Genomic DNA, 24,977 nt, shown 5'->3' on the forward strand with positions numbered 1-24,977 from the left:
CCGCTCTCTCTCCCCTTCCATTCACATCAAGATTCATTTTCAATTCTCTTTATATACATGAAATCAGTTTAGTATATATAAAGTAAAGATTTCAACAGTTTGCCCTCACATAGCAACACAAAGTGAAAAATACTGTTGGAGTACCAGTTATAGCATTAAATCACAGTGTACAGCACATTAAGGACAGAGATTCTACATGATATTTTTTTAAAACTGATTAATTTTCTATGTAATTTCCAATTTAATACCAAGCTTTTTTTTTCCATTTTCAATTATCTTTATATAAGGAGATCGATTCAGTATATACTAAGTAAAGATTTCATCAGTTTGCACCCACACAGAAACACAAAGTGTAAAAATACTGTTTCAGTACTAGCTATAGCATTACTTCACATTGGACAACCCATTAAGGACAGATCCCACATGGGACGTAAGTACACAGTGACTCTTGATGTTGATTTAACAATTTAACACTCTTGTTTATGGCGTCAGTAATCTCCCTAGGCTCTAGTCATGAGTTGTCGAGGCTATGGAAACCTTTAGGGTTCGCCGACTTCGATCTGATTCTGACAGGGTCATAGTCAAAGTGGAAGTTCTCTCCTCCCTTCAGAGAAAGGTACCTCCTACTTTGATGGCCCCTTTTTTTCCACTGGGATCACACTCGCTGAGGTCTTTCATTTAGGTTTCCTTTTTTTTCCCAGAGTGTCTTGGCTTTCCATGCCTAAAATACTCTCCTGGGCTCTTCAGCCAGATCCAAATGCCTCAAGGGCTGATTCTGAGACCAGAATGCTATTTAGGACATCTGCCATTCTATGAGTCTGCTGTGTCTCCCACTTCCCATGTTGGATCGTTCTCTCCAAAGGGCACTCCTGACCATCACCCCAGCCTTCTCTTGTCGCTCCCATCTCCGTTACAGTCGCTGCCACTGCCCAGCAGGCTGCAGGCTTCCCTGGCCCCTCTTCTCCCGCACCCCTTACCACATCCCAGTGGTCACGAGCTTCTAGCTACTCAACTCCACAATGTTTCCCAAGTCTGCGCACTTCCCACTGCACGGCCTCCACCCAGGTCCAGGCCGCTGCTGGTGCTCATGGGGCTGTGCACGGCCTCGGCATCAGCCTCAGTGCTGTCTGCCATCTCTCTCCTGTGGGCTGGTTTCCTAAATTGTGAATCAGGGCTCATCACTTCTCCACTCCTCTTGAGTGATCTCCCATTACAAGCAAGATAGACTCCCAAACTCCTCATCTGGCCCGATGGTGCCAGGCGATCCAGCCCCTGCCTCCAGCTGTAACTCCTGCTGCATCCCCCACCCCATAACCTAAAGCTCCAGGCTCCTGCCCCGTGGTTCTCTTCCCAACAGCCTATCCTGCTTCGTTGGTAGCACTCACCCACTTGACAACTGTGTATTTGCTACCTATTTTCTCCATCAGACTCAGGTTCCAGGGGGCCAGAAATCATGTCTGTATTCCTCACTTGTGGGTCTGCACTGCCCACCTCTGACTTGGCATGTAGTGCGTACTTAACAATTATTTGTTGAGTGGCTGGATGTATCCTTGTGTCCATGAGCAGTACCCTACACTGAGTGGGCCATGTGGATATTCAAAGATGTACCCAGCATATAGATGTACTGGTACTTAGTACATAATGTTGTTCTCTGTTCCTTTTTCCATTGGGTTGTCTCTGGGTATCTATAGTCAGAACACTGGGATATGGCCGGCGCTGTGGTTCAACAGGCTAATCCTCCACCTAGCAGCACTGGCACACCCGGTTCTAGTCCCGGTCGGGGCGCCGGATTCTGTCCCGGTTGCCCCTCTTCCAGGCCAGCTCTCTGCTGTGGCCAGGGAGTGCAGTGGAGGATGGCCCAAGTGCTTGGGCCCTGCACCCCATGGGAGACCAGGATAAGCACCTGGCTCCTGCCATCGGATCAGCACAGTGTGCTGGCCGCAGCGCGCTGGCCGTGGTGGCCATTGGAGGGTGAACCAATGGCAAAGGAAGACCTTTCTCTCTGTCTCTCTCTCTCTCACTATCCACTCTTCCTGTCAAAAATTTAAAAAAATTAAAAAATAAAATAAAAAAAGAACACTGGGATAACACTGATAGAAAGAGCCCCCGGCACCGCGACTCACTTGGCTAATCCTCCGCTGGTGGCACCGGCACACCAGGTTCTAGTCCCAGTTGGGGCACTGGATTCTGTCCCGGTTGCCCCTCTTCCAGTCCAGCTCTCTGCTGTGGCTCAGGAAGGCAGTGGAGGATGGCCCAAGTGCTTGAGCCCTGCACCCGCATGGGAGACCAGGAGGAAGCACCTGGCTCCTGGCTTCAGATCGGCGCAGCACGCCAGTTGTAGTGGCCGTTTGGGGGGTGAACCAACGGCAGGAAGACCTTTCTCTCTCTCTCTCTTTCACTGTCTAACTCTGCCTGTCAAAAAAAAAAAAAAAAAAAAGCCCCTGACTTTCTATATAAATAGTACTGAATTTGAATCCTCTCACCATCAGCTATTAAATTATGATAAATTCACTGCACTCCTCCTGCCCCAGGGTCTTCACCTATAAATACACAGGTAATGATGTCTACCTTCAGTGGTGGTTGTAGGGTTCAGCAATAAAAGAGGTAGACACTGGGTTCCTTCAGGAATATTTACTGAATTCCTACCGTGTGCCAGGCACCGCAGGTTCCATAAGAGACATGATCCCTGCTCATCCAGAGCACCTATCATCAGGAGCCCACATTCTACCCTGAGGAACACACACTGAGCAACCACTGCTGGATGGAGGGAGAGAAAGCAGGGGGTGTGAGAGGGAGCAGTGTGGGCTCCAGCAGACAGACCAACTCTCAGAGCAGGTCATAGCTGAGCCGAGAGCTGAGGACTATCTGGAGAAGGGATTCTGGGCAGATGGCACTGCTGGCTTGTAGGGCCTTTAGGTGTGACTGCATAACAGTAAGGAAGCCAAGTAACCAGAGACAAGGAACGAAAGCAGATGCAGATGATATGGTCAGCAGGGCCCACGGCCACGGTGAAGAGTGGGTGTTGGTCTAACTGTGCAGGAAACCACTGGAGAATTTGAGGCTGGGAAGTAACATCATACAGTTTCCACTTTTTAATTTATTTTGATAGAGATCTTTAAAAATTTATTTGAGGAGCTGGCACTGTGGTGTAGCAAGTAAAGCTGCCGCCTGCAGAGCCAGCATCCCATATGGGCACTGGTTCAAATCCCAGCTGCACCAATTCTGATCGAGCTCCCTGCTAATGTGCCTGGAAAAGCAGCGGAAGATGGCCCAAGTACTTGCACCCACATGGGAGACCCAGAAGAAGAGCCTGACTCCTGGCTTTGGCCTGGCTCAGCCGTGACCATTGCAGCCATTTGGAGAGTGAACCAGCAGAACCAGCAGATGAAAGATCGATCTCTCTCTCTCTCTCTCCCTCTCTCTCTCTCTCTCTGCTTCTGCCTCTCTGTTAATCTGATTTCAAATAAATAAATAAATCTTTTTAAAAATTATTTGAAAGGCAGAGTTACAGAGAGGGAGTGGGAGAGAAAGAGGGGGAGATCTTCCATCCACAATGGCCAGGGCTGGGCCAGGCTGAAGCCAGGAGCTTCTTCCAGGTCTCCCACGTGGGTGAGGGGCCCAAGCACTTGAGCCATACTACACTGCTTTTCCAGGCACATTAGCAGGGAGCTGGATTGAAAGTGGAGCAGCCAGGATACAAACTGGTGCCCGTATGGGATGCCAGCATTGCAGGTGGCGGCCTAACCCACTGCTCTACAATGCTGGCCCCTGCTTTTAAGGGGAGTGTGTGGGAGGGAAGGGGAACAGGGTGGCAGCCTGTGAGGCAGCTGCAGCAATGGCCCAGACAGAGGTGGCGATGGCCAGAACAGAGTGGCTGCACTGGCAGCACAGATGAAGTTGATGAGGTGAAATTATCTTCCAAAGGAGCAAACATATGACTTGCTGCTGCAGAGGTGAAGGAGGGAGAACCAAGGATGATTATCTTGGCTTTAACTGAGCAACAGGTGGGTAAGGGTTTGGGAGCAGAAATTCAAGGTATGTCTGAGTGATTCAGACAGCCAAGCAAGGATGTTTAATGGAGCACTGAAATATGAATTTGGCATTCAAGACCAATCATATAAAATTTGTGATCATAGACATTCAATGACTATTCTGATGGATAATTAATATAAACATATTGAACAAGGAAATGGTACCGCTCATAAGGTGGCACTGAGTACAGTCACCTGGCTGTTTTGTCTCAAGTGTACACCAGTAAAAACCAGGCAGTGGTTTGTATGATGCATTAGGCTGTCAGCAGCAAAACAACACCTGAGGACGCTGGAACAACAGACGAGTTATCCTCCCATCACAGGAAGCCTGGCACTGGGGCTGGTGAGGCAGGGCCCAGCGGCGATCAGGACCCTGGGCTAGCTTCTCTCTGGTGGTCAGATGACTGCTGCACTGCCAGTGCTCTCCTGCCGCAGAGAGTCAGGGGAAGGGAGGGAGGCAGTGCGTGAACTTCCCCAAAGTCCCTCTTCCAATCAGGGAGGAAATCTCCCAGCAGCTCCCATTAGCCAAAACTGGGGCCCATGCCCATGTCCCAGCTGCAAGGGAGGCTGGGAAATGGAATGAATGGCTTTCACAGGCAGAGGAGCGCAGCTTGCAAGAGGAGGTGGGGAGGGACGGCCGTCATGGAAACCACTGTCTACCCTGGGCCCCATTTCCCAAGCCTTCCCTTTCTACCTCCCCGGCTCCTTCTCAGGGATGTCCAACCCCGAGGTGATCCGGGCGCTGGAACACGGGTACCGGATGCCGCGACCAGAGCACTGCCCCGAGGAGCTCTACAGCATCATGATGCGCTGCTGGAAGAACCGCCCGGAGGAGCGGCCCACCTTCGAATATATCCAGAGTGTGCTGGACGACTTCTACACGGCCACAGAGAGCCAGTACCAACAGCAGCCATGACGGGTGGCACCGGGGCAGAGCCACCGCCCCCCAGGGCCCACTCACCTGCCCCGGGCCCACTCTTCCTCGCTCCAGCCAAGTTCTTCACCTGCCAAGTGCAGGGCTGGACTGCACAATGTCTTTTCACTCCAGTGATGCACAGTCTGCCATTCTCAGAGACCCCACATTGATATTTCTATTGCCAGGGGCAGGTGGAGTCCAGTTACAGCTATGGTTGGGATGGGAAAAGGTTGAAAATAAAGAAATAAATATTTAAATAAAAGATATGGGTGGCTGTCCTTGCAGTGCCTGAGTAGCTGTTTGCTTTCTTGCTGTACGAGTCAGAAGAACTCCCCAGCGAGCGACTGCATGAAGAGGCACAGAGTTCCACGCTCAGAGGTTCCTCACTGCCCTGACACAGTCACTACCTGCATTTGTGTGCGGAGGCGGCCGTAACAGACTACCACATAGTTGGCGGCACAGAACAACACACACAGACCACCTTGCGCTTCCGGGGGCCACAAGTGGGAAGCAGCCAGCAGGGTTTTTCCTCCTTCTCTGCTCACCTTTCCCAGCCCCTGCGGCCTGCCCGCCCTCTGCACATGGCTCCACACTCTCCTTGCACCATGGAATCTCTGATCCACCTGTAAGGAACCTGTCCATTACCTTGAACCCACCTGGATAATCCAGAGTCATCTTTCCACCTCGAGAGCCTTGAGCACATTGGCCAAATTCCTCTTTCCACAGCAGATGACATTTTCATGGGTCCTCGGGGTAAGGACAAGTACATCTTGGGGGACGCGTTATTCTTCCAACCATTGCTGTCCAGTTGCCGGGCCTGCCAGGGAGCAAACAAGGACTTCTCATGATCCAAGATTCTCACTCTCCTCCCAGACTATGTTGCTATGAGGGTTGGTTGGTGATTTCCCCCAGGGCTGGGGGCTGCCTGAAGCCTGGCATTTCCCACTGCTAAGCAACCATCACGGTTATTAAGGTGGTCTCCACCATTGCAAGAATGCTGGGGACTGGAGATTTGGCTGCATGGGAAGCTGTCGGTGGAGGGCAAGGGAGAGAGAAGACAAGGAGGGGATGGGCGCGTCCTACATGTTGCCTCAGCAGACAGTGTCTGGTGCTTAGCTTTCGCCACAAGCAACAGGGTAAGAGGTGCACAGTGCCAGGGGGAGCGGGGGAGGAGGATACTTTTACGTAAGAGTGTTACTGTAGCCTCTGAGGCATCTACATCACAGAGCCCACACTGAACTAATTCTGTGTCCCTGAGCAGCACAGAGGTCTCACCTAGTTGCCTACTCGGTAATTTCTCTCTGGATCGTGTCTGAGTACCTGAGAGCAAAGCCTGGCTCCTGTGACAGCAGTTGGCCCTTGTGACTCATGGCACACGGGATGGCTGCTCAGTGATCCACGGGAAAAGCACAAACCCCTGCCACCTTGATGTCGTCTGAGGATATGTGGAACAGGTCAAGACCCAACCAAGGGGCCAGTGCTATGGTGTAGTAGGTTAAGCCTCAGCCTGTGGTGCCGGCATCCCATATGGGCACCAGTTCGAGTCCCAGCTGCTTCACGTCCCATTCAGCTCCCTGTTAATGGCCTGGGGAATCAGCAGAAGATGGCCCAAGTGCTTGGGGCCCTGCACCCACGTAGGAGACCCAGAAGAAGCTCCTTGCTCCTGGCTTCGGATTGGCTCAGCTCTAGCCATTGTGACCATCTGGAGAGTGAACCAGCAGATGGAAGACCTCTCTCTCCCTCTCTCTCTCTGTCTGTAACTTTGCCTCTCAAATAAATAAATAAATCTTAAAAGGGGGGGGGGGACCCAACCTGTAGGTAGAGCTAAACCCAGCTGAGCCCAGCCTAGGTCAGCTGAGTCCCAGCTGACTTGTGAACATATGGAGTTACGTTCTATGGTTATTACACAGAACTATTATAGCAATAGCTAACTGAGACCTTACCTCAGGGGAGTCTATTACTATATGGACAAGGTCAAAAGGCCAATTCCCACTCTCCTGACCCTCTAAACCCCATTACCTAACACCCTACTTTAACCCTCTGGTCCCAGGAAACAGAGATGAAAACATGGAGAAAGAGACAACACCAAAAGCATAATCCATGAAAGAAATAGTTGATAAATTCAGGCTGGCATTGTGGCACAGTGGTCTGAGCCATAGCCTGCAATGCCAGCATCCATAAAAGTGCCAATTTGAGTCCCATCTGCTCCACTTCCAATCCAGCTCCCTGCTTATGCACTTGGGAAAGCAGCAGAAGATAGCCCAAGTGCTTGGTCCCTGTACCCACGTGGGAAACCGGGATGGAGCTCCTGGCTCCTGGCTTCAGGCTGAACCAACTCTGGTTATGTGGCCACTTGGAGAGTGAACCAGCAGATGGAAGATCTCTCTCTCTCTCTCTCTCTCTCTGCATTTCAAATGAATAAATAAATCTTTTTTTAAAGTTAATAAATTGATCTTCATTAAAAATGTACACCTCTGTTCTGCAAAGATGCTGTTAAGATGCTGAGAAGATGAGCCCCAGTTTTGGAGAAAATATTTGCAAAACATACTCAGTTCACCTTTCATATCCATGGGGTCTGCATCTGTGGATTCAACCAACCATGGGTCAAAAATATTTGGAAAAAAAAAACCCTTAGTACTAAACTCACACATTTTTTTCTTGTCATCATTGCCTAAGCAATACAGACTGACTTACTGGCATGACATTCACATTGCACTTAGTGTGGTAAGTAACAGAGATGATGTAGAGCATAGATCCTATGCAAATCTCACACCATTTTACATTAGGGACTGGAGCACCTGCAGATTTTGGTATGCTTGAGGAGGAGGTGTCCTGGAACCAATCTCCTGAGATACCGAGGAGCCATAATCAAGCTAATTCATACATCCATCACCTCACATGATTATAATTTTGTGTGTGTGCTGAGAGAATTCAAGGCCAACTCTCTTGGTAAATTTCAAGCAGAGAGGCCGGCGCCGTGGCTCAACAGGCTAATCCTCCGCCTTGCGGCGCCGGCACACCGGGTTCTAGTCCTGGTCGGGGCACCGATCCTGTCCCGGTTGCCCCTCTTCCAGGCCAGCTCTCTGCTGTGGCCAGGGAGTGCAGTGGAGGATGGCCCAAGTGCTTGGGCCCTGCACCCCATGGGAGACCAGGAGAAGCACCTGGCTCCTGCCATTGGAACAGCGCGGTGCGCCGGCCGCAGCGCACTACCGCGGCGGCCATTGGAGGGTGAACCAACGGCAAAAGGAAGACCTTTCTCTCTGTCTCTCTCTCACTGTCCACTCTGCCTGTAAAAAAAAAAAAATTTCAAGCAGAGAATACAGTGCAGCGGACGACAGTAATTCTGCTGTACAGTTTACTAAATCTCCACAGCTTCCCCATCCCACAGAATTGAACCTTTGTCCTCCTCAGCCAGCACCTTCCACCCTCTCCTCCCCTCCAGCCCCAGAGACCCCCATTCCACTCTGGGATGATGCAGTGTTTGTCTGTGTCTGACTTTACTTCCCTTAGCATAATGCCCTCCAGATCCTGCCATGTTGTGGCAAATCGTAGGATTTTCATATTTTTTAAGTTGAATAACATTCCACTGTGTATAAGAGCTAAGGAATAATGCATTAGAACCCAAACTGCTTAGCTGCAGGATTCTGACTTATGTCAGACAAGAAGACTGGAATATATCACCCAAGCAGACCAGGCAAACATACAAAGCATGAGGACAGGGAAAACAAAAATACTGAGGAATGATCTGCCATTGGTGGAGCTTGGCTCCTCTATAAACAGCAAAACTGGTGGGAAACTTCCAGGACCCAAGCTCCAGGAGAACTGATGGCAAGTCTGGAACTCAGTTCCACCACCTGTGAGAATCTAGCAAACCTTCCGGCTCTCTCAAGTGTTCTCGCCCTTGGTAATAATACCCAATCTGCTCTTGAGCGTAGGAGTGTGGTCACAAGAGCTGAAGGTTGTGTCAGTGATCCACTGACTGACAAGTCACCTGAACTACAAGTCACCCGAACTACAACACCTGGGCCGTTGTTTCCCCACGTGGTGCTGATGAGGTTACTCACAAGGCTACGTTCGGCCGGCAGTTCAGTGAGGGTTAGATTGTCCCCACACAACTGCGCTTACAAGGAAAGTGCTCAGCTGGAGTTTCCAGAACGCCCTGAGGAGTGCCTGGGCCTCCCTCTCTCGGTGTGGCTCTCCAGCAGGGTAATCAAACTTCATTACCTCCAATGGAGTGGAAACAGAAGCTGCTACATCTCTCAACCCATCATGCCCTGAGATTCTAAATAAAGGACACTGTACAAATTTAATTTGGGCAATAAATAAATGACTTATGGTAACTTCGAAATAAATATTATGTCACTGAAATATTCACAAAATTGAAAACCTGGGACTTAATGGGTTAAGGCCCAGACTTAGAACTGAAAGTCAGCTTTCCCACATTCTACTGGTCAAAGCAAGTGATGTGACCAGCCAGTTTCAACAAGAGAAACAGTCTACTTCTACAGAAAAACAACATGTTCATGCAAACACGGGAGTAGTTGTGGGCAGCTATCTTCGCAGAAGATCCACCACAAGGGTGTCCATAGTTGGAGATCAGAGCTCAACTGTCCCCAGCCAAGAGGCAGAATTAGGTAAGACTCTTATGAGGGGGTCGGTGCTGTGCCGTAGCAGGTAAAGCTGCCTTCTGCGGCGCCAGCATCTCATATGAGTGCTGGTTCAAGTCCCGGCTGCTCCACTTCTGATACAGCTCTTTGCTATGGCCTGGGAAAGCAGAAGATGGCCCTGCATCCTGTGGGAGACCCAGAAGCTCCTGTCTCCTGGCTTTGGATCAGCTAGCTTTGGCCGTTGTGGCCACCTTGGGAATGAACCAGAGAGATGGAAGCTCTCTCTCTCTCTCTCTCTCTCTCTCTCCCTCTCTGCCTCTGCATCTTTAATAAATTTTTAGCACAATGCTACATGTTGTAGCACACAGCAAACACTGATTATTAGTAGTAGTAATCATTGTTCCCTTAACAACCTTTCCAAAAAAAGATTTATTTATTTATTTGAAAGTCAGAGTTACACAGAGAAAGAAGGAGAGGCAGAGATAGAGAGGTCTTCCATCCACTGGTTCATTCCTATTTGGCTGCAATGGCCAGAGCTGTGCAGATCCAAAGCCAGGAGCCAGGAGCCAGGAGCTTCTTCCAGATCTCCCACATGGGTGAGGGGCCAAGGTCTTGGGCCATCTTCTACTGCTTTCCTAGGCCATAGCAGAGAGCTGAATAGGAAGTGGAGCAGCCGGGACTTGAACTGGCACCCATATGGGATACCACCACTGCAGGCGGTGGCCCTACCTGCTAGGCCACAGCGCCAGCCTTCCTTAACAACCTTTTGAAACATACTAAGGCAGCTTAGCCTGGTACTGAATCTAGCTTAAAGTAACATACATACAGCAAGTGAACTCTGAAGTCTTCTCATCTTAGTTCTGTGGTTCTTTGGGTCTCTTTCTATATATACTGGAAACTGAGGCTTAGGAAGTTTGAGAGACTTGTCTCCACTCACACACCCAGCTTCCTAGCACAGGATGAAGGCCACATTCAAAGATGTCTCCCTCTACCCGACAAGCAGTTTCCTTCATTGGCTTGATAAACAGTGTCCTATCGGGCACCTACCATATGCGTGGAGTACACAAAAGGATACAGTGACAGTGACTTACTGGATACATCCTATGTCGTTAGACGTACACCCTATGTTATGGGCTCCTCATGGTAAGCCTACACTCAAGTACAAAAACCCCCTTCCCATTATGTAGATAAAAGTGAGGCAGAGCAAGGTTAAATAAAAGCCTACCCTCATAAGAATTAAAGTCCATCAGCTAGTATATAAGATAGTCAAGTAAATAATTAAATACGTAATTACAAATCATTCTCGGAGCGCGGCTGCTTTTGGAGCCCAGGTGCAAACCTCATCCGTCCAAATCGAAGTCGCAGGTAACCCTGGTAACGGGTCTTCCCGCCAATAATAAAGATGGCGCCCACAGAGCCAGCGCGTTTCCACACGCCCCTATGGCCCACAATGCAGTGGGGCTAGGGCGTAGCTTCCGCCAGGAGCTAATATGGTTCCCTTACTTACACAGCCTTCTTTCTTCGCCTAATCAGCCACCTGACTACCCGCATCAGGCTGCCGAGCTGGGCCTAAGCTTACTATGCCACTCCGCTGACCGCGACCACAGAGTGGACTGAAACCTGGAGATCGCCTCACTGAGTTAAATTCCGTAACCCGGGGAGCACCACTTCCGCCGACGTCATCACGGCGACACGTGGATCCAAGATGGCGGCGGCGATGGTGAGTGAAGGAGACTCCGGGAGCCGGAGCTGGAGCAGGGCTTTCCAAAGGGTACCTCGGGACCTTCCGGCGCCCCGTGCCTGGCCCCAAGCCACGCCCGGAACCCCTGGCTCAGGTTACCCCTCCGTGGGGTTGCCTCCTAGAAAATCTCCCTCCCGCGGCTGGGCCCCGCCGTCAGGCTTGTCAAGGCCCCGAGTTTTGGGGGAGGCGCCGTTTGGGAGGGAGTCCTCGTCTACTGCCTCCGCCTGTACCCATTCCTACTTTGGTCCCCGCGCCGGCACCCTCCTGCTCCGACTCCTCCAAAGAACTCCCCATTATCTCCACACTCGCTTCTCCCCCTCTCTTGCAGACCCTGCTCTCCCCGCCTGCCCACCATCCTGACCTGTCGGCGCAAGAATCCGCGCCTCTCACCAGCCTCCCAGCCGGAGCCCTGGCCTCACCTTCGGCCTCATCTGTCCCGACTGCCACTGTCCCAGAGCAAATGCCCTCACCTGTAGCACCCCCGTCTTCCATCCCTCGTTCCTCCCCACCCCTCCTGTCTTTTCCCAGTTAGCTGTTTCTCTCCTAGGGACCTTTCATCCCACTGCTTCCCAAACTTTACTACGCCTACGAATCCCGGGGTGTTGGGGGGGAGGCATGTTATAAACGCAGGCTCCTGAGCCCCACTGCCAGTACCGGTGCTGTGGAGGTGGGTGGTGATGCCCGGGCATCTGCTCTTGCACAAGCGGTTCAGTGAACCTGCGAACGCCTCTGGCACCTGCGGGCTGCCGCTCTCATTCGCTTGTGGAGGGACCAGAACTAAAACTGCAGTTGCTTAGTGCAGAGTGGTTTACTTCCTGGGTGCTCCAGCATGTCGCTTCCACGGCAGATAATTCCATTCTGGGAGGCAATGACAGGGGAGCGTCAGAGGCCAGGAAGTGACATTTGGCTTTAGCAAAGGAAGACTCTTGGTTAAATTCTTGCGAGTTGGTTTGCTCCAAAGCTGTTTCTGGTGACAGGTTTCCCTCCTGTTAACTGACTGGGAACTGGGCTTTCTTGTTCGAGGAAGGATTTCTCATTTACAGCTTCAGAGGTCAGGCTGCTGTGGTCTTAGCTTCCATCGGAACCATGTGTGGGGCAAATCCCCAAAGTGGCGTTTGAAGCCCATTTTTTCTGTGCCACATTCGGAACAAGGATGGGGTAAGAACTTAACAGGAAGTCACACCCTCTCCTGCCGTAGGGAAAAAGTACAATACAGAGAGGTATTTACAGCATTGCACTAGGGAATTTTATGCCCGGTTCAGAGGTTTTAAAGAGGTTATAATTTAGCAATGCATGTTTCATTACACGTTTATTTAATGAACAAATATTTGAATGCCTACTCCATGCCAGGAACTCGGATATAGTGGTGAATTACAGGGTCAAGGCCTTCCCCTTTGGAGCTTTTGTGAGCAAGTGAATACACGAACAGGATGTCAGAGAGCAGTGAGTGCTGTGAGGACAGCAAGGTGAGGGCCAGGGCTCGGGGTGACTGGGTGTTTAGAGAAGTCGTCTTGGGCTGCCGTGAGCAGAGACTTCCCTGAGAGGGTTCCACACAGAGGAGGTGGCAGGTGTGAGGGATGGCGCGGGAGAGATTGGAGGGGTTTGAGGAACACACACAGGAGGCTGGGGAGGGCTGGCAGTAGGAGAAGATAATACCGGATGGAACTGGAGAGCGGCCAGAGCAACTGTTTCTAGAAGCGTGCCTGTAATTGGGGTGGATGTAGTCTGCAATGGCTAGTCTCTGGGCTGCCTTCTGAGCAGACTGCTCTGCCAGGCTGCTTGTCCTAACCACCCCCTCCAGAACAATGCATCAGGGGAGCCAGCTTGTGCTCAGTCTGCAGAGAGGCCGGCAGAGGGGTGTGGAGTTTAGTCTGAGCACAGTGAGTGAGTGAGTGTTATGCCACCTGGGCGTATCCCACTGTGCTTCCATAGTGCAAACAGTAACTGATTTCAAGAAACCATGTAATAGACACAGGGACCCACTGAGGCCAGTGTAGGTGGTGTGCATGAGAAACTTGATGTTTGGTGTAACAGTGAACAAGGGATAGGAGCAGGTTTTGTACGGGTATATATGAGTAACAGGTAAACTAGAGTCACAGGAAGGCCTAACTCATCTGTATCGGGCACTTTGACACTGAGGTTGGAACAGACCCACGTGTGGAAATAGCACGCGTGGGCTGTTTCACAAGCATTGGGCGTGGGGTTGTGTAAATGCAGTCTGGAGTGTATGGGATTCTGAGACAAGTCTTCAAGAGGAACTGAGCTCGTGGCTTCAGTGGCTGTGGGAATTGCCTGGGTTTTTAGTTTGTTTTTCGGTTTTGAAAGGGTTTTGTGTACAAGTTTCAGGTGATGTTCATGGACTCCCTTCCTTCTCTTTCGTTGGAGAATGGCTCTTCTTCCCCAGGGTTAGGCTGCCACCTCCCAGGTCTGGGGGCACAGCGGGTGTTTCTGAACCTGCAGGGCCAGGCTTCTCCCACTGTAGACAGCTGGTGTAGATAACGTTCTCTGCTTTTCCTGCCTGCCTTCCGCTTTGGAGTTAGACGACAGGGACAGGGACAGGGAGGGGCCTCTGAATGGAGAAGCAGGCTCATGGCGCACTTTTATAGAGAATGGCTCTTGGAACTGTTTCGGTGGCACTTGAGGAATGGTCATTGAGTACGTTACAGGCATCTTAACAGTCTGGACACTTCAGTTTAGAGAATAAAGCTCTGTAATTCTCTCACAGGTATCTTCATTCACATTGTTTTGATTTGGATCTGGTCCTTTTTTGTGAACATAATCCATATAGCCTAAAAAACATCCGGTGAAAGCCTATGTTTCAGTATTCGCAGGATTCTGCTGCATTCGCCACTGGCTAGCTCCGCAACATTCCCATCACCCCAGGAAGAAAGACTGGGGGGAGCTCCCCACCTCTCCCTCCCCCAGCCCCTGGCAACCACTGATTGACTTTCTGTCTCAGTCGATTTGCCTCTTTGGGTAATTTTATATAAAGGGAATTTTATAATATGTGGTCTTTTGTGTTTAGCTTTTTTTTTTTTTAAGTGTTTGTTTGCAAGTCAGAGACAGACAAACAGCTCTGTCTGCTAGTTCCCTCCTTGAAGGCCTGCAGTGGCTGGGTCTGGACCATGCTGAAGCCAGGTATTGGGAACTCAGTCCAGGTCTCCCAGGTGAGTGGCAGAGACCATCACCTACTGACTCCCAGGTGTGCATTGGGAAGAAGCTGAAATCCAGAGCAGGGCCAAGAATGCAGTCACAGTGATACGGGTGCAGGCACCCCAGCCAGTGGGTTACCCACTGGGCCACACACCTGCCTCACACTTCTTTTACTTAGCATATTGTTTTCAGAATTCATTCATGTTGCATGTATGAGTACTTCATTCCTTTGTGTTGCCAAATAATATTCCATTGTGTGGATATACCGCAGTTTATTTATCCATGTACCAGCTGATGGACGTTTGAGATTGTTTCCACTCTGGGGCTGTTAAGTACAAGACAGTGCTGATATGAACATTTGTCTTTGTGTGAACATGTTTTCACTTGTCTTGGGTATATGCCCAGGAGGGGACTTGCTGGATCGGTCCATACTGTTTTGAGGTTCCTTGGGTTTTGATCCAGTCCAGAAGCAGAGGGATTGACTGAATGTTATCAGGTCTCCTTTAGGTGATGGAGGCAGTGCTAAGCTGGGGCCCAGCCCTAGTTAGCAGCACAGGAGCTGTTTTTAGTTGGAAATTGGTGCCAGCTTTAGGATAGTTGTATGGTATGGTCCTATAACAGAAGGCAGGACTCTGCCACTTGTCTTAGACTTAGGAAGTTTCTAGCTTCTCTGGTCCTGGTGCGTGTTGAGCATCCTTTATTCAGAGGAGCACTTGGAGCAGGAGTCAACAGCTTGGGCTTGGCCCCAGCACTGGCCTGATTCACTCTAGGCTAGCTCCCATTACTTTGGCTTTGTCGGTGTATTTTCCACATGTGTCATCTGTGAATAAAATTTGGACTTGATGAACTCTAAATTCCAAGCTGAAAACTCTGTGATTTAGAATCCTTTTGCTAGGACCTGTGCTGTGGCACAGCAGGTTAAAGCCCTCGCCTGAAGCACCAGCATTCCATATGGGCACCAGTTCTAATCCCATAATGAAGTTCTTGTGTATTTTATGAACAGGGACAGCCATCAACACATAGGGGTGAGTGCTTATGGTGATGGGGGAAGGCGCATGAGGAAGCTGTGAGCAGGAGGGGTCAGTAGACAAAGCACCAGTAGCAGGCAATTGGGGGACACTCAACATGCACTCAATTCAAGATGCCGCCTGGTTGGGACCGGCTTTGTGGTGTGGTGGGTAAAGCCACTGCCTGAGACACCAGTGTCCCATACAGGTGCCAGTTCATGTCCTGATTGCGCATCTTCCGATCCAGCTCTCTGCTATGGCCTGGAATAGCAGTAGAAGATGGCTCAAGTCCTTAGGCCCCTGCACCCACATGGGAGACCCAGAAGAAGCTCCTGACTCCTGGCTTCGGATCGGCGCAGCTCTGGCTGTTGCGGCCACCTGGGGAGTGAACCAGTGGATGGAAGACCTCTCTCTGTCTCTACCTCTCTCTGTAACTCTGTATTTCAAATAAATAAAATAAATCTTTTTTAAAAAATACTTTTGCTAATATCAGATCATATTTTTTGCCTATCAAATCATATTCTATTTTTTAAAGGATTTATTTTTATTTATTTATTTATCTGAAAGGCAGAGTTACAGAGAGGCAGAGAGAGGTCTTCCATCTGCTGGTTCACTCCCCAAATGGCTGCAATTGCTGGGCCAATCCAAAGCCAAGCACCTGGAGCTTCCTCCGGGTCGCAGGTACAGGCTCAAGAATTTAGGTCGTCTTCCACTGCTCTCCCAGGCAATAGCAGAGATCTGGATCAGAAGTGGAGCAGCTAGGACTCGAACCAGCACCCATATGGGATGCCCGCACTACAGGCAGTGGCTTTACCCACTAGGCCACAGTGCCAGCCCCTAACTATTATTTCTATCATCATAGTCCCTTGTGATCTTCCTAGCTGTTACCTTGGGTTGGATGTATTATCTCTCTGGCCCCTTGAGCGGTCCCACGTGGCACATATTCTGCAGGAGCCACTGGGTCCTTGGAGCTGAGACATGGACACAGGCCTTGATTAGATGTATTTCTCTGAGTCCCACTAAAGGAATGCCCTTAATCCCCTCAGCAAGTAGAAAGTGGGCAGAGACTGCATTAAATTCCTCTTTTACAACTTGGAGAAAAGTTCCTCTTTGATCTTTGCATTAAAGGAACAGGTTGCAGGTATGTTGGAAAAGGTTGAGTGTTGGTCTCTGAATATTGCCATGGTGGTGGGAAGGACCCGGATGAGCAGGGCCATCTGGCCACAGATGAATGATAGGAGCCAAGCCTGTCCAAACTTGCTTTGACCCCTGAACTTTTTGGTTGACACTAGTGTTTCCCAAGTGAGACCTGGATGGGGGTTCCCAGGACTTCTCAGTTCCATTTCAGTTCTCTTCATTGCTTTTTTTTTTTTTTTTTTTTTTTAAGATTTATTTATTTACTTGAGAGGTAGAGTTACAGACACAGAGAGGGGTATTCCATCTGCTGATTCACTCCCCAAATAGCCACAATGGCTGGAGCTGCACCAGTCCGAAGCCAGGAGCTTCTTCTGGGTCTCCCATGAGAGTGCAGGGGCCCAAGCACTTAGGCCAAGCACCCAGGCCATAGCAGATAGTTGGATTGGAAGTAGAGCAGCGGGGACTCGAACTGGCACCCATATAGAATGCCGACACCAAAGGCAGATGCTTAACCTACTGTGCCACAGCAGTGGCTCCTGTTCATTGCTTCTTTCCTTCTTCATTGCCTTCCTAATGTGGTTTCTCACCAGTGCCTGATGCCTTAAACTGCAATTTAGGAATCAAGCCCAAACCTTAATTCACCTATGGCGCATGTGGAAAACAGACCAACAAAGCCAGAGTAACTTGAGCCAGGCCACAGATCAGGCCGCTGACTCCTGTTCCAGGGGCTTCTTCCTGGGTCCGTTGATGTTCACCCATACATGAGGTCCATTAAGCTGCCATAGTTGGACAGACTTCCCAGGCTTTGAAATCCCGTTTTAAGGTTTGGGCTATGAACCTGGGCTAGAATCCCAGTCTGACACTGATTATGTTTGTGACTTTGACCTGGTATAGTGACTTTGGGCAAACTATTTACTTCTTTAAGCCTCACTAATCTTATTTTATACGTATAATAAAATTCACCATTGTAACCATTGTTAAAGGTGCAGTTCAGTGGCACTAAGTGCATTCAGATTCTTGTGCAACCATCACCATCCATCTCCGGAACTTTTTTTATCATCTGTTAGAGAGTCGATTTCCTTACTCTTAAATTGGGGATGCTACTCTTCCTCAGAGGGCTGACGTGGTTAAGTAAATGGATGTGAGACCACAGTGCCCAGCACAGAGGTGGTGCTCTGTCACTTTACGCCAGAGTCTGGAATGTTCCTGAGGTGACCTCCCCAGGCCTGTTGCTTGGCCCAGCGGAGAGTTCTTTAGAAGTACGCAAGAGGAAGAGCGAGGGCGAGTGCGTGCCTGTGCTTGCTGGCCTCAGGATTTCACTTGCTGCAGCCCGGTTGCCTGTGGATGCTAGTTTCACCTGGACCTCACGCTGCCTGTTTTTCCTACTCTCAGATACCAGTTTCTGGGTGTTTTGTGTCTCTGCACAACAGCTCTTCCAGCATCCAGGAGCTCTGAAATTAATACTGCATTTCTCAGTCTGCAGCAAATGATTTGGTCTTGGGCTTTTTCCTCCCCGTCTTGGAGTTCATTAGCTCCACGGGGCTGCTTTAGCTGCCAGTAGCCTTCATTCTGTGCCTGTGTGGCTGAATTCTTAGGGAGCGTTAACTAGTTGGGTAATAGATTTCCGTTAATTGTTGGCAAACTCTGCCCCAAAGCCTTGGTTCTCTGTTCTTTCTCTCTATCCCTCCTTCTTAGTCTGGGGAACAGTTACCGACGGTCTTAAAATGGTGATGGTATCTTTGAGGAAGGAAAAGAAAAATCTAGCTGTCTGTTAAGGAGGTGCTGTTGCCTCAAAGGCATGAACAGGAAGCAAAAGGGCCATTCGGATTGGCCAGGCTGGATCGCCAGCAGGTGCTAGAGCTCCCGAAAATAAACGGTTAACCCTGGTCACAGAGAAATGTGAGTGAATGAAGTAATTTCAGTTGTCAGGGGAAACTTCCTCTTTTTTTAGAGGAAGTTAATTGTTCACACCTTTCAGACTGGGTGGGGCCAGCGTTCCGGGGCAAGGGGTACTTTTTAGTCCTGGCAGCCTGTCACTAGGCGGCTGTTTGGCAGAGCTGCTTTTCTGAATGCGCAGCCCTCAAGAATAAAACACATAGGGAGGGAAAGACCTTGATTCTTGGCTATCTTGAGCCCTATAACTTTCCAGGTCACCTGTCCTTTTCCAGTGATGGAGTGTCAGATGACAGCACACGGGCTTCTAGATTGCCATCAGCTTTTGCTTGACTTGATGCCTTTGCAGTCTTGTGACTTGGAAGCCAGTGGAAACAAAATGATGTCAGATGGGCTGGTACTCATCTCTTAGGACTCCCACTCCTTTTATGGCTCTGAACATGCCAAAGGTGTTTGCTGAACACTTACCTCTCTTTTCATATGGAACCTCATATGGGAGTCCTAAAGTGATCAATTAAAAATTAAAGAGAGGGGGCCGGCAATGTGACGCAGCGGGTTAAAGCCGCGGCCTGCAGCACCGGCGTCTCATATGGGCTCCATTTTGAGTCCCTGCTGCTCAGCTTCCAATCCAGCTCTCTGCTATGGCCTGGCAAAGCAGTAGAAGATGGTCCAAGTCCTTGGGCCCCTGCACCCGCATGGGAGACCCAGAAAAAGCTCCTTTCTCCTGGCTTTGGATCAGCTCAGCTCTGGCTGTTGCGGTCATTGGGGGAGTGAACCAGCGGATGGAAGATTCTCTCTCTCTCTGGCTCTGGCTCTGGCTCTGGCTCTACCTCTGTAACTCTGACTTTCAAATAAATAAAAATAAATCTTTAAAAAAAATTAAAGAGAGATAGGTAGGAATTTTCCAACAAGCAGGTACTTTGTGACTTCCTAGCTTCCTTACAGAAATGAACTCTTTGACAAACATCCTCTGTCATGCTGGCAGGGCTATTGAGGGGGTAATGAAGTCACAAAAGGTTGGATCAGGCATCTGATCAGGGACCCAAGCCCTTTCGGTCTTTGATCCTCCTGGAATCATGTCGCACTCTGTGTACTGGAACTTGTTCCTGGTGTCAGGAAATTCTCAGGGGTTCTGACGGTCTCTCTGACATTAAGAATTGCTGATCTGGGGCCGGTGCTGTAGTGTAGGTTGAGCCTCCATCTGCAGTGCTGGCATCCCATATGGGCGCCAGTTTGAGTCCTGGCTGTTCCGTTTCCAATCCAGCTCCCTGCTAATATGCCTGGGAAGGCAGTGGAAGATGGCCCAAGTACTTAGGCCTCTGTTACCCATGTGGGAAACCCAGAAGAACATCCTGGCTTTGGCCTGACCCAGCCCCAGCTATTGTGGCCATTTTGGGAGTGAACCAGCAGATGGAAGGTATCTCTCCCCCTCCCTTTCTCTCTCTCCCCTCTTTTTCTCCCCTTCCCCTTCTCTCTATCTCTGCCTTTCAAATGAATCTTAAAAAAAAAAGTCATTTCTGATCTGTCTGGTTACCTACAAAACTGGAGCCAGAATCCCTCTGCATCACTCTTGCCTCTCTCTCCCACTTTGTGTATACCTTCAGTGGAAACCATCCACATATTTTCAGAGGCAACTCATTTCTTTCCTGTCTTAAAATATAAATTATTTCATTTGAATAAGTATGATTCATGTACATGGAAAAAAGTATGAACAGCATGTTGTATATATACAGCTTTTGTCCATTTTATTTTATTTATTTTTTAAAGATTCTTTTAAAGATTTATTTTATTATTTGATAGAGTTACAGAGAGAGAGAGAGAGAGGCTTTCCATCTGCTGGTTCACTCTCCAGATGGCTGCAACGGCCAGAGCTGTGCCGATCTGAAGCCAGGAGCTTCTTCTGGGTCTCCCACATGGGTGCAAGGCCCAAGGACTTGGGCCATCTTGTACTGCTGTCTTAAAGATGTATTTATTTATTTATTTATTTGAAAGTCGGAGTTACACAGAGAGAGAAGGAGAGCCAGAGGCAGAGAGAGAGAGGTCTTCCATCCTCTGGTTCACTCCCCAATTGGCTGCAACGGCTGGAGCTGCATCGATCCGAAGCCAGGAGCCAACAGCTTCTTCCGGGTCTCCCACGTGGGTGCAAGGGCCCAAGGGCTTGGGCCATCTTCTACTGCTTTCCCAGGCCACAGCAGAGAACTGGGTTGGAAGTGGAACAACCAGGACAAGAACCGGCGCCCATATGGGATGCCGGCACTGCAGGCGCTGGCTTTACCCACTATGCCATAGTGCTGGCCTTTGTCCATTTAAAAAAGTTACAGAATGATAATGCATTTATCAGAGGTATATAGTCTGTTTTAATATCTCTAACAAATGTTTTATTTATATAAAAAGTCTTTAAAAACTTTTATAAACATTTTCATTGTATACAAAGTAGCAGAAATAGTATAATCCCTATTACCCTCACCCAGCTTCAACAATTACCATTATATTTGCCAAGCTCGTCTCATCTGCACCTTCCCCTAGCTAGTTATTTTTTTCTTCAAACTTGTTAAGGTATAATTTAATACTGTAAAGTCACCCATTGTGATTATACAGTTCAGTGAGTTTGGGGTATGTGTGTACTTACGCAGCCATCCCCACAGTGGCATGAGGTTTTAGAGCATTTGTATTACCCCAACAATTTCCCTTGCAGGCAGAGGATTGATACACTGTTGGTCCCTGTTCCCACAAGCAGCCAACTGCTGAGCTGCTTTCTGTCTCTTTGGAGTTGCCTTTTCTGGATATTTCCTGTAGCTTGAGTCATGCAGTGTATAGACCTTTGCATCTGCCTTCTTTTTCTTATCACAATATGTTTTATTTTACTGAGATTTTCTGTCTTCATTTTCTAAAAACCCCCCAAATGCCTGCAGCAGCCAATGGTAGGCCAGGCTGAAGCCAGGAGCCTAGAATTCCATCTGGTCTGCTACAGCCAATGCTGGGCCAGGTTGAAGCCAGGAGCCTAGAACTCCATCCCGTCTTCCCACGTAGGGGGCGGGGACCCAGTTACTTCAGCTGTCATGACTGCCTCCCAGGGTGCACATTAGCTGGAAGATGGGATGAGGACTCAAACCCAGGTACCCTAATGTGGACCAAGAGCATCCCCACCTGTGTCTTAACCATTCCTGGTGCATAATCAGCATTCAGTAAATGTTTCCTGCTATTTTTATCAGTATCATCATTACATTCTCATCATCCTACAGTGCAGCTCACCTGCCTCAGAAAAGTGTACCTGTTCCTCCACATTCTGGCTGGATGACCATGGACAAGTTGTTCACACCCCTGGCTCTCAGTTTTACTATAGTGGTCATCCGCAAAATGGTGGCAGAAATTTCAAAGTAGCTGTCATTGTGAGGATGGCACAGTCAGTTTGTGTAAGGTGTTCAGCACAAAGCAAGGGACTCTGTAAATAGTAACTGGAAGGAAGGGACTGTGCCCACCAGATCACCTTGTGCTAAGGAGGTGCGAGATAACTCTCTGGCTTATCGCTTTTCTGGAGTTGTTTTCCTGCTAGGATGGGCATTGCCCTATTTCTGTGTCTTGTTTTGGTGTATGAGTCTACCTGCTCCATTGGTTTGAGACTTTGAAACAAAAGTGTTTTGAAGTCTTTCAAGATTTGCTTTTCATTTCCCTGCAACCTGAGCTCGCAGGGAGCCATGAGATCCCCAGGGTGGTGTATCAGCTAAATGTGGAGGATTCTGTTTCAGAAGAAGGTACGACAGAAGTTAACTTCTTAGATTTAATTGGCTTGATAATCAGAGGAGATTGTAATCCTCTGCCCTGGCTTCAAATCTCGTGTCAAGTAGGGCTGGGAGGTCTGGTGCAGGCTTCCTAGAGGAACACGAGTTTTTGATTAGCAAGAAATAATGGTAAATTTACACAGAAGGGTAGTGGCTTACTGATTATTGTTTTCCAGTCTGTGTTTTCTGAAGCCCCCCCTTCTGCCACATGAAGCTGTCCTTATAAATAAGGACACAGGGCCCAGCAAAGTTGATTGCCCAAAGCATACAGCCAAGGAGGGCAGCGCAACCCCCATCCTTACCTTGGGATCCAAGCTCAGTGTTTTCCCCTCTATATGACAGCTGCCTCTCTATTGTCATTGTGTAGGTTTAAACCTGGTCAGAATGAAATACAGACCCAGCACGTTCCTGCTGAGAGGTGTGTTCCACCTAGGGCAGCCTTTTATACCTTGACCCTGACTGCACTTTAGGATCACCTGCAGTGGTGCTTCCTAAACTTTAACGTGTGGAATCTGTAGAAAGATAGGTTCTGATTCACTGCTTCTCATCAAGGCCTGGAATTCTGTAGGGTTTTAGTTTTTTATTATTGTTGGTTTGTTTTCCAGATTTGTTTATTTTCTTTATTTGGTAAGGTTGAGTGGCAAAGCGACCTCTCCCGTCCACTGGCTCATTCTCCCAGTTGGCCATAACAGGCAGAGCTGGGCCAGGCTGAAGCCAGGCGTCCAGAAGGCCGTCTGCTGCTTCCCAGCTGCGTTAGCAGACAGCTGGATGGAAGCTGTGTAGCTGGGATTTGAACTGAAAACTCTGCTGTGGGATGCAGGTGTTCCAAGTGGCTTTGCCTGCTATGCCTAGCGCCTGCTTGGAGAGATTCCGTGTCTCTAACAAGCTTCCAGATAACAGTGACGCTGCTTTCCACAGATCTCACTTTGAGTAGCAAGAATCTAGAAACTTCAAAAATGCTGATTCCCCGGACCGGTCTCTCAGAGATTCTGTCTTTTAGTTGGTCAGGATGACCAGCAATCTGGGACGAAACCTTAGCATTGGTATTTTTTAAAGCTCCTAGGCTGTTATATGTGCATTCATTTAGAGGGTACAGGGTGACAGATGTTCTCAAGGATTCTCAGCCTAGGTCCTTTGTCAGACGGAAAGGTGGGAGGTATCAAGAACTCCTTAAATGTGAGACTTTTTAAAAAAATCAGATTCTTGCCTGGCACCGTGGCTAACTAGGCTAATCCTCCGCCTGTGATGCTGGCACCCCGGGTTCTAGTCCCGGTTGGGGCGCCGGATTCTGTCCTGGTTGTTCCTCTTCCAGTCCAGCTCTCTGCTGTGGCCCAACTGCTTGGCCCTGCACCCACATTGGAGACCAGGAGGAAGCGCCTGGCTTTTGGCTTTGGATCGGCGCAGCGCCCCGCTGTAGCAGCCATCTGGGGGCTGAACCAACAGAAGGAAGACCTGTCTCTCTCTTTCACTGTCTATAACTCTCTCTCTCTCTCTTACTGTCTAACTCTGCCTGGCAAAAAAAAAAAAAAAAAATCAGATTCTTGGGGCCTGCACTGCAGCATAGTGGGTAAAGCCATCATCTACAGTGCCAGCATCCCATATGGGCACATGTTTGTGTCCCGGCAACTCCACTTCCAGTCTGGCTCTCTGCTATGGCCTGGGAAAGCAGTAGAAGATGGCCCAAGAAGATACAGCAAAGTTTAAAAATCATAGTATTGGGGCTGGCATTGTGGTATAGTGTATAAAGCTGCCACCTGCAATGCTGGCATCCCATGTGGGCACCATTTCGAGTCCCAGTTGCTCCACTTCCAATCCAGCTCTCTGCTAATTTGTCTGGGAAAGCAGGAGAGGATGGCCCAAGTACTTGGGCCCCTGCACCCACATGGGAGACCCGGAAGAAATTCTTGGTTATTGGCTTTGGACCAGCCCAGATCCGGCCGTTGCAGCCATTTTGGGGGTGAACCAGAGGATGGAAGGTCTCTCTCTCCTCTTTCCTCTCTCCTCTCTCCTTCTCCCCCACTCTCTCCCTCCCTCTCTCTCTCCCCCTCTCCCTCCCTCCCTCCCTCTCTCTGTAACTCTGCCTTTCAAATAAATAAATAAGTAATTTTTTTTTTTTGACAGGCAGAGTGGACAGTGAGAGAGAGAGAGAGAGACAGAGAGAAAGGTCTTCCTTTGCCGTTTGGTTCACCCTCCAATGGCCGCCGTGGTTGGCGTGCTGCGGCCAGTGCACCGCGCTGATCCGATGGCAGGAGCCAGGTACTTATCCTGGTCTCCCATGGGGTGCAGGGCCCAAGCACTTGGGCCATCCTCCACTGCACTCCCTGGCCACAGCAGAGAGCTGGCCTGGAAGAGGGGCAACCGGGATAGAATCCGGTGCCCCGACCGGGACTAGAACCTGGTGTGCCGGCGCCACAAGGCGGAGGATTAGCCTAGTGAGCCGCAGCACCGGCCAATAAATATATTTTTTAAATAGTTTAAAGGAGTCATAGTGTTACACTCGTGTGTGAAAGTTTTGGATTTTTATTCATCAGAGGTTTGTTGTTTAGTAAGGATTTATTGAGTACCTCTATCAACAAAGCTAAGCGAGTGATTAGTACAGGTGGGAAATAACATAGCAGGTATGTAAACAGCCATAACTCATTATGAAAAGTGCTGTAGTGGGGCCTTAAACAAGTACAGACTAAAGTATTTGTCAGACAATTCAAGCAACAAT

The 24,977-nt window shown here is 49.3% G+C and overlaps 2 protein-coding genes and 1 long non-coding RNA gene across 3 annotated transcripts in view; 2 read left to right on the plus strand and 1 right to left on the minus strand.

Moving 5' to 3' along the window:
• Positions 1–5,017, plus strand: part of HCK (HCK proto-oncogene, Src family tyrosine kinase) — a 43,352-nt gene extending 38,335 nt beyond the window's left edge. Inside the window, exon 13 of the mRNA XM_062204008.1 lies at positions 4,745–5,017. Coding sequence (XP_062059992.1) covers positions 4,745–4,947 — 203 coding nt within the window. The 3' untranslated portion in view covers positions 4,948–5,017. The remainder of the gene's footprint in view (positions 1–4,744) is intronic.
• LOC133768981 (uncharacterized) lies at positions 14–10,939 on the minus strand. The gene is made up of 3 exons (XR_009867086.1): positions 10,849–10,939; positions 5,604–5,764; positions 14–5,155 (listed from the first exon to the last, which is right to left on the minus strand). It is a non-coding gene; the product is annotated as an uncharacterized LOC133768981 (long non-coding RNA).
• An 89-nt stretch (positions 10,940–11,028) lies between these two features.
• TM9SF4 (transmembrane 9 superfamily member 4) overlaps positions 11,029–24,977 on the plus strand; it is a 52,333-nt gene continuing 38,384 nt past the window's right edge. Inside the window, exon 1 of the mRNA XM_062204006.1 lies at positions 11,029–11,274. Coding sequence (XP_062059990.1) covers positions 11,260–11,274 — 15 coding nt within the window. The 5' untranslated portion in view covers positions 11,029–11,259. The remainder of the gene's footprint in view (positions 11,275–24,977) is intronic.

This window comes from Lepus europaeus, chromosome 10, assembly GCF_033115175.1.
Source record: "Lepus europaeus isolate LE1 chromosome 10, mLepTim1.pri, whole genome shotgun sequence".
Classification (NCBI taxonomy): Eukaryota; Metazoa; Chordata; class Mammalia; order Lagomorpha; family Leporidae; genus Lepus; species Lepus europaeus.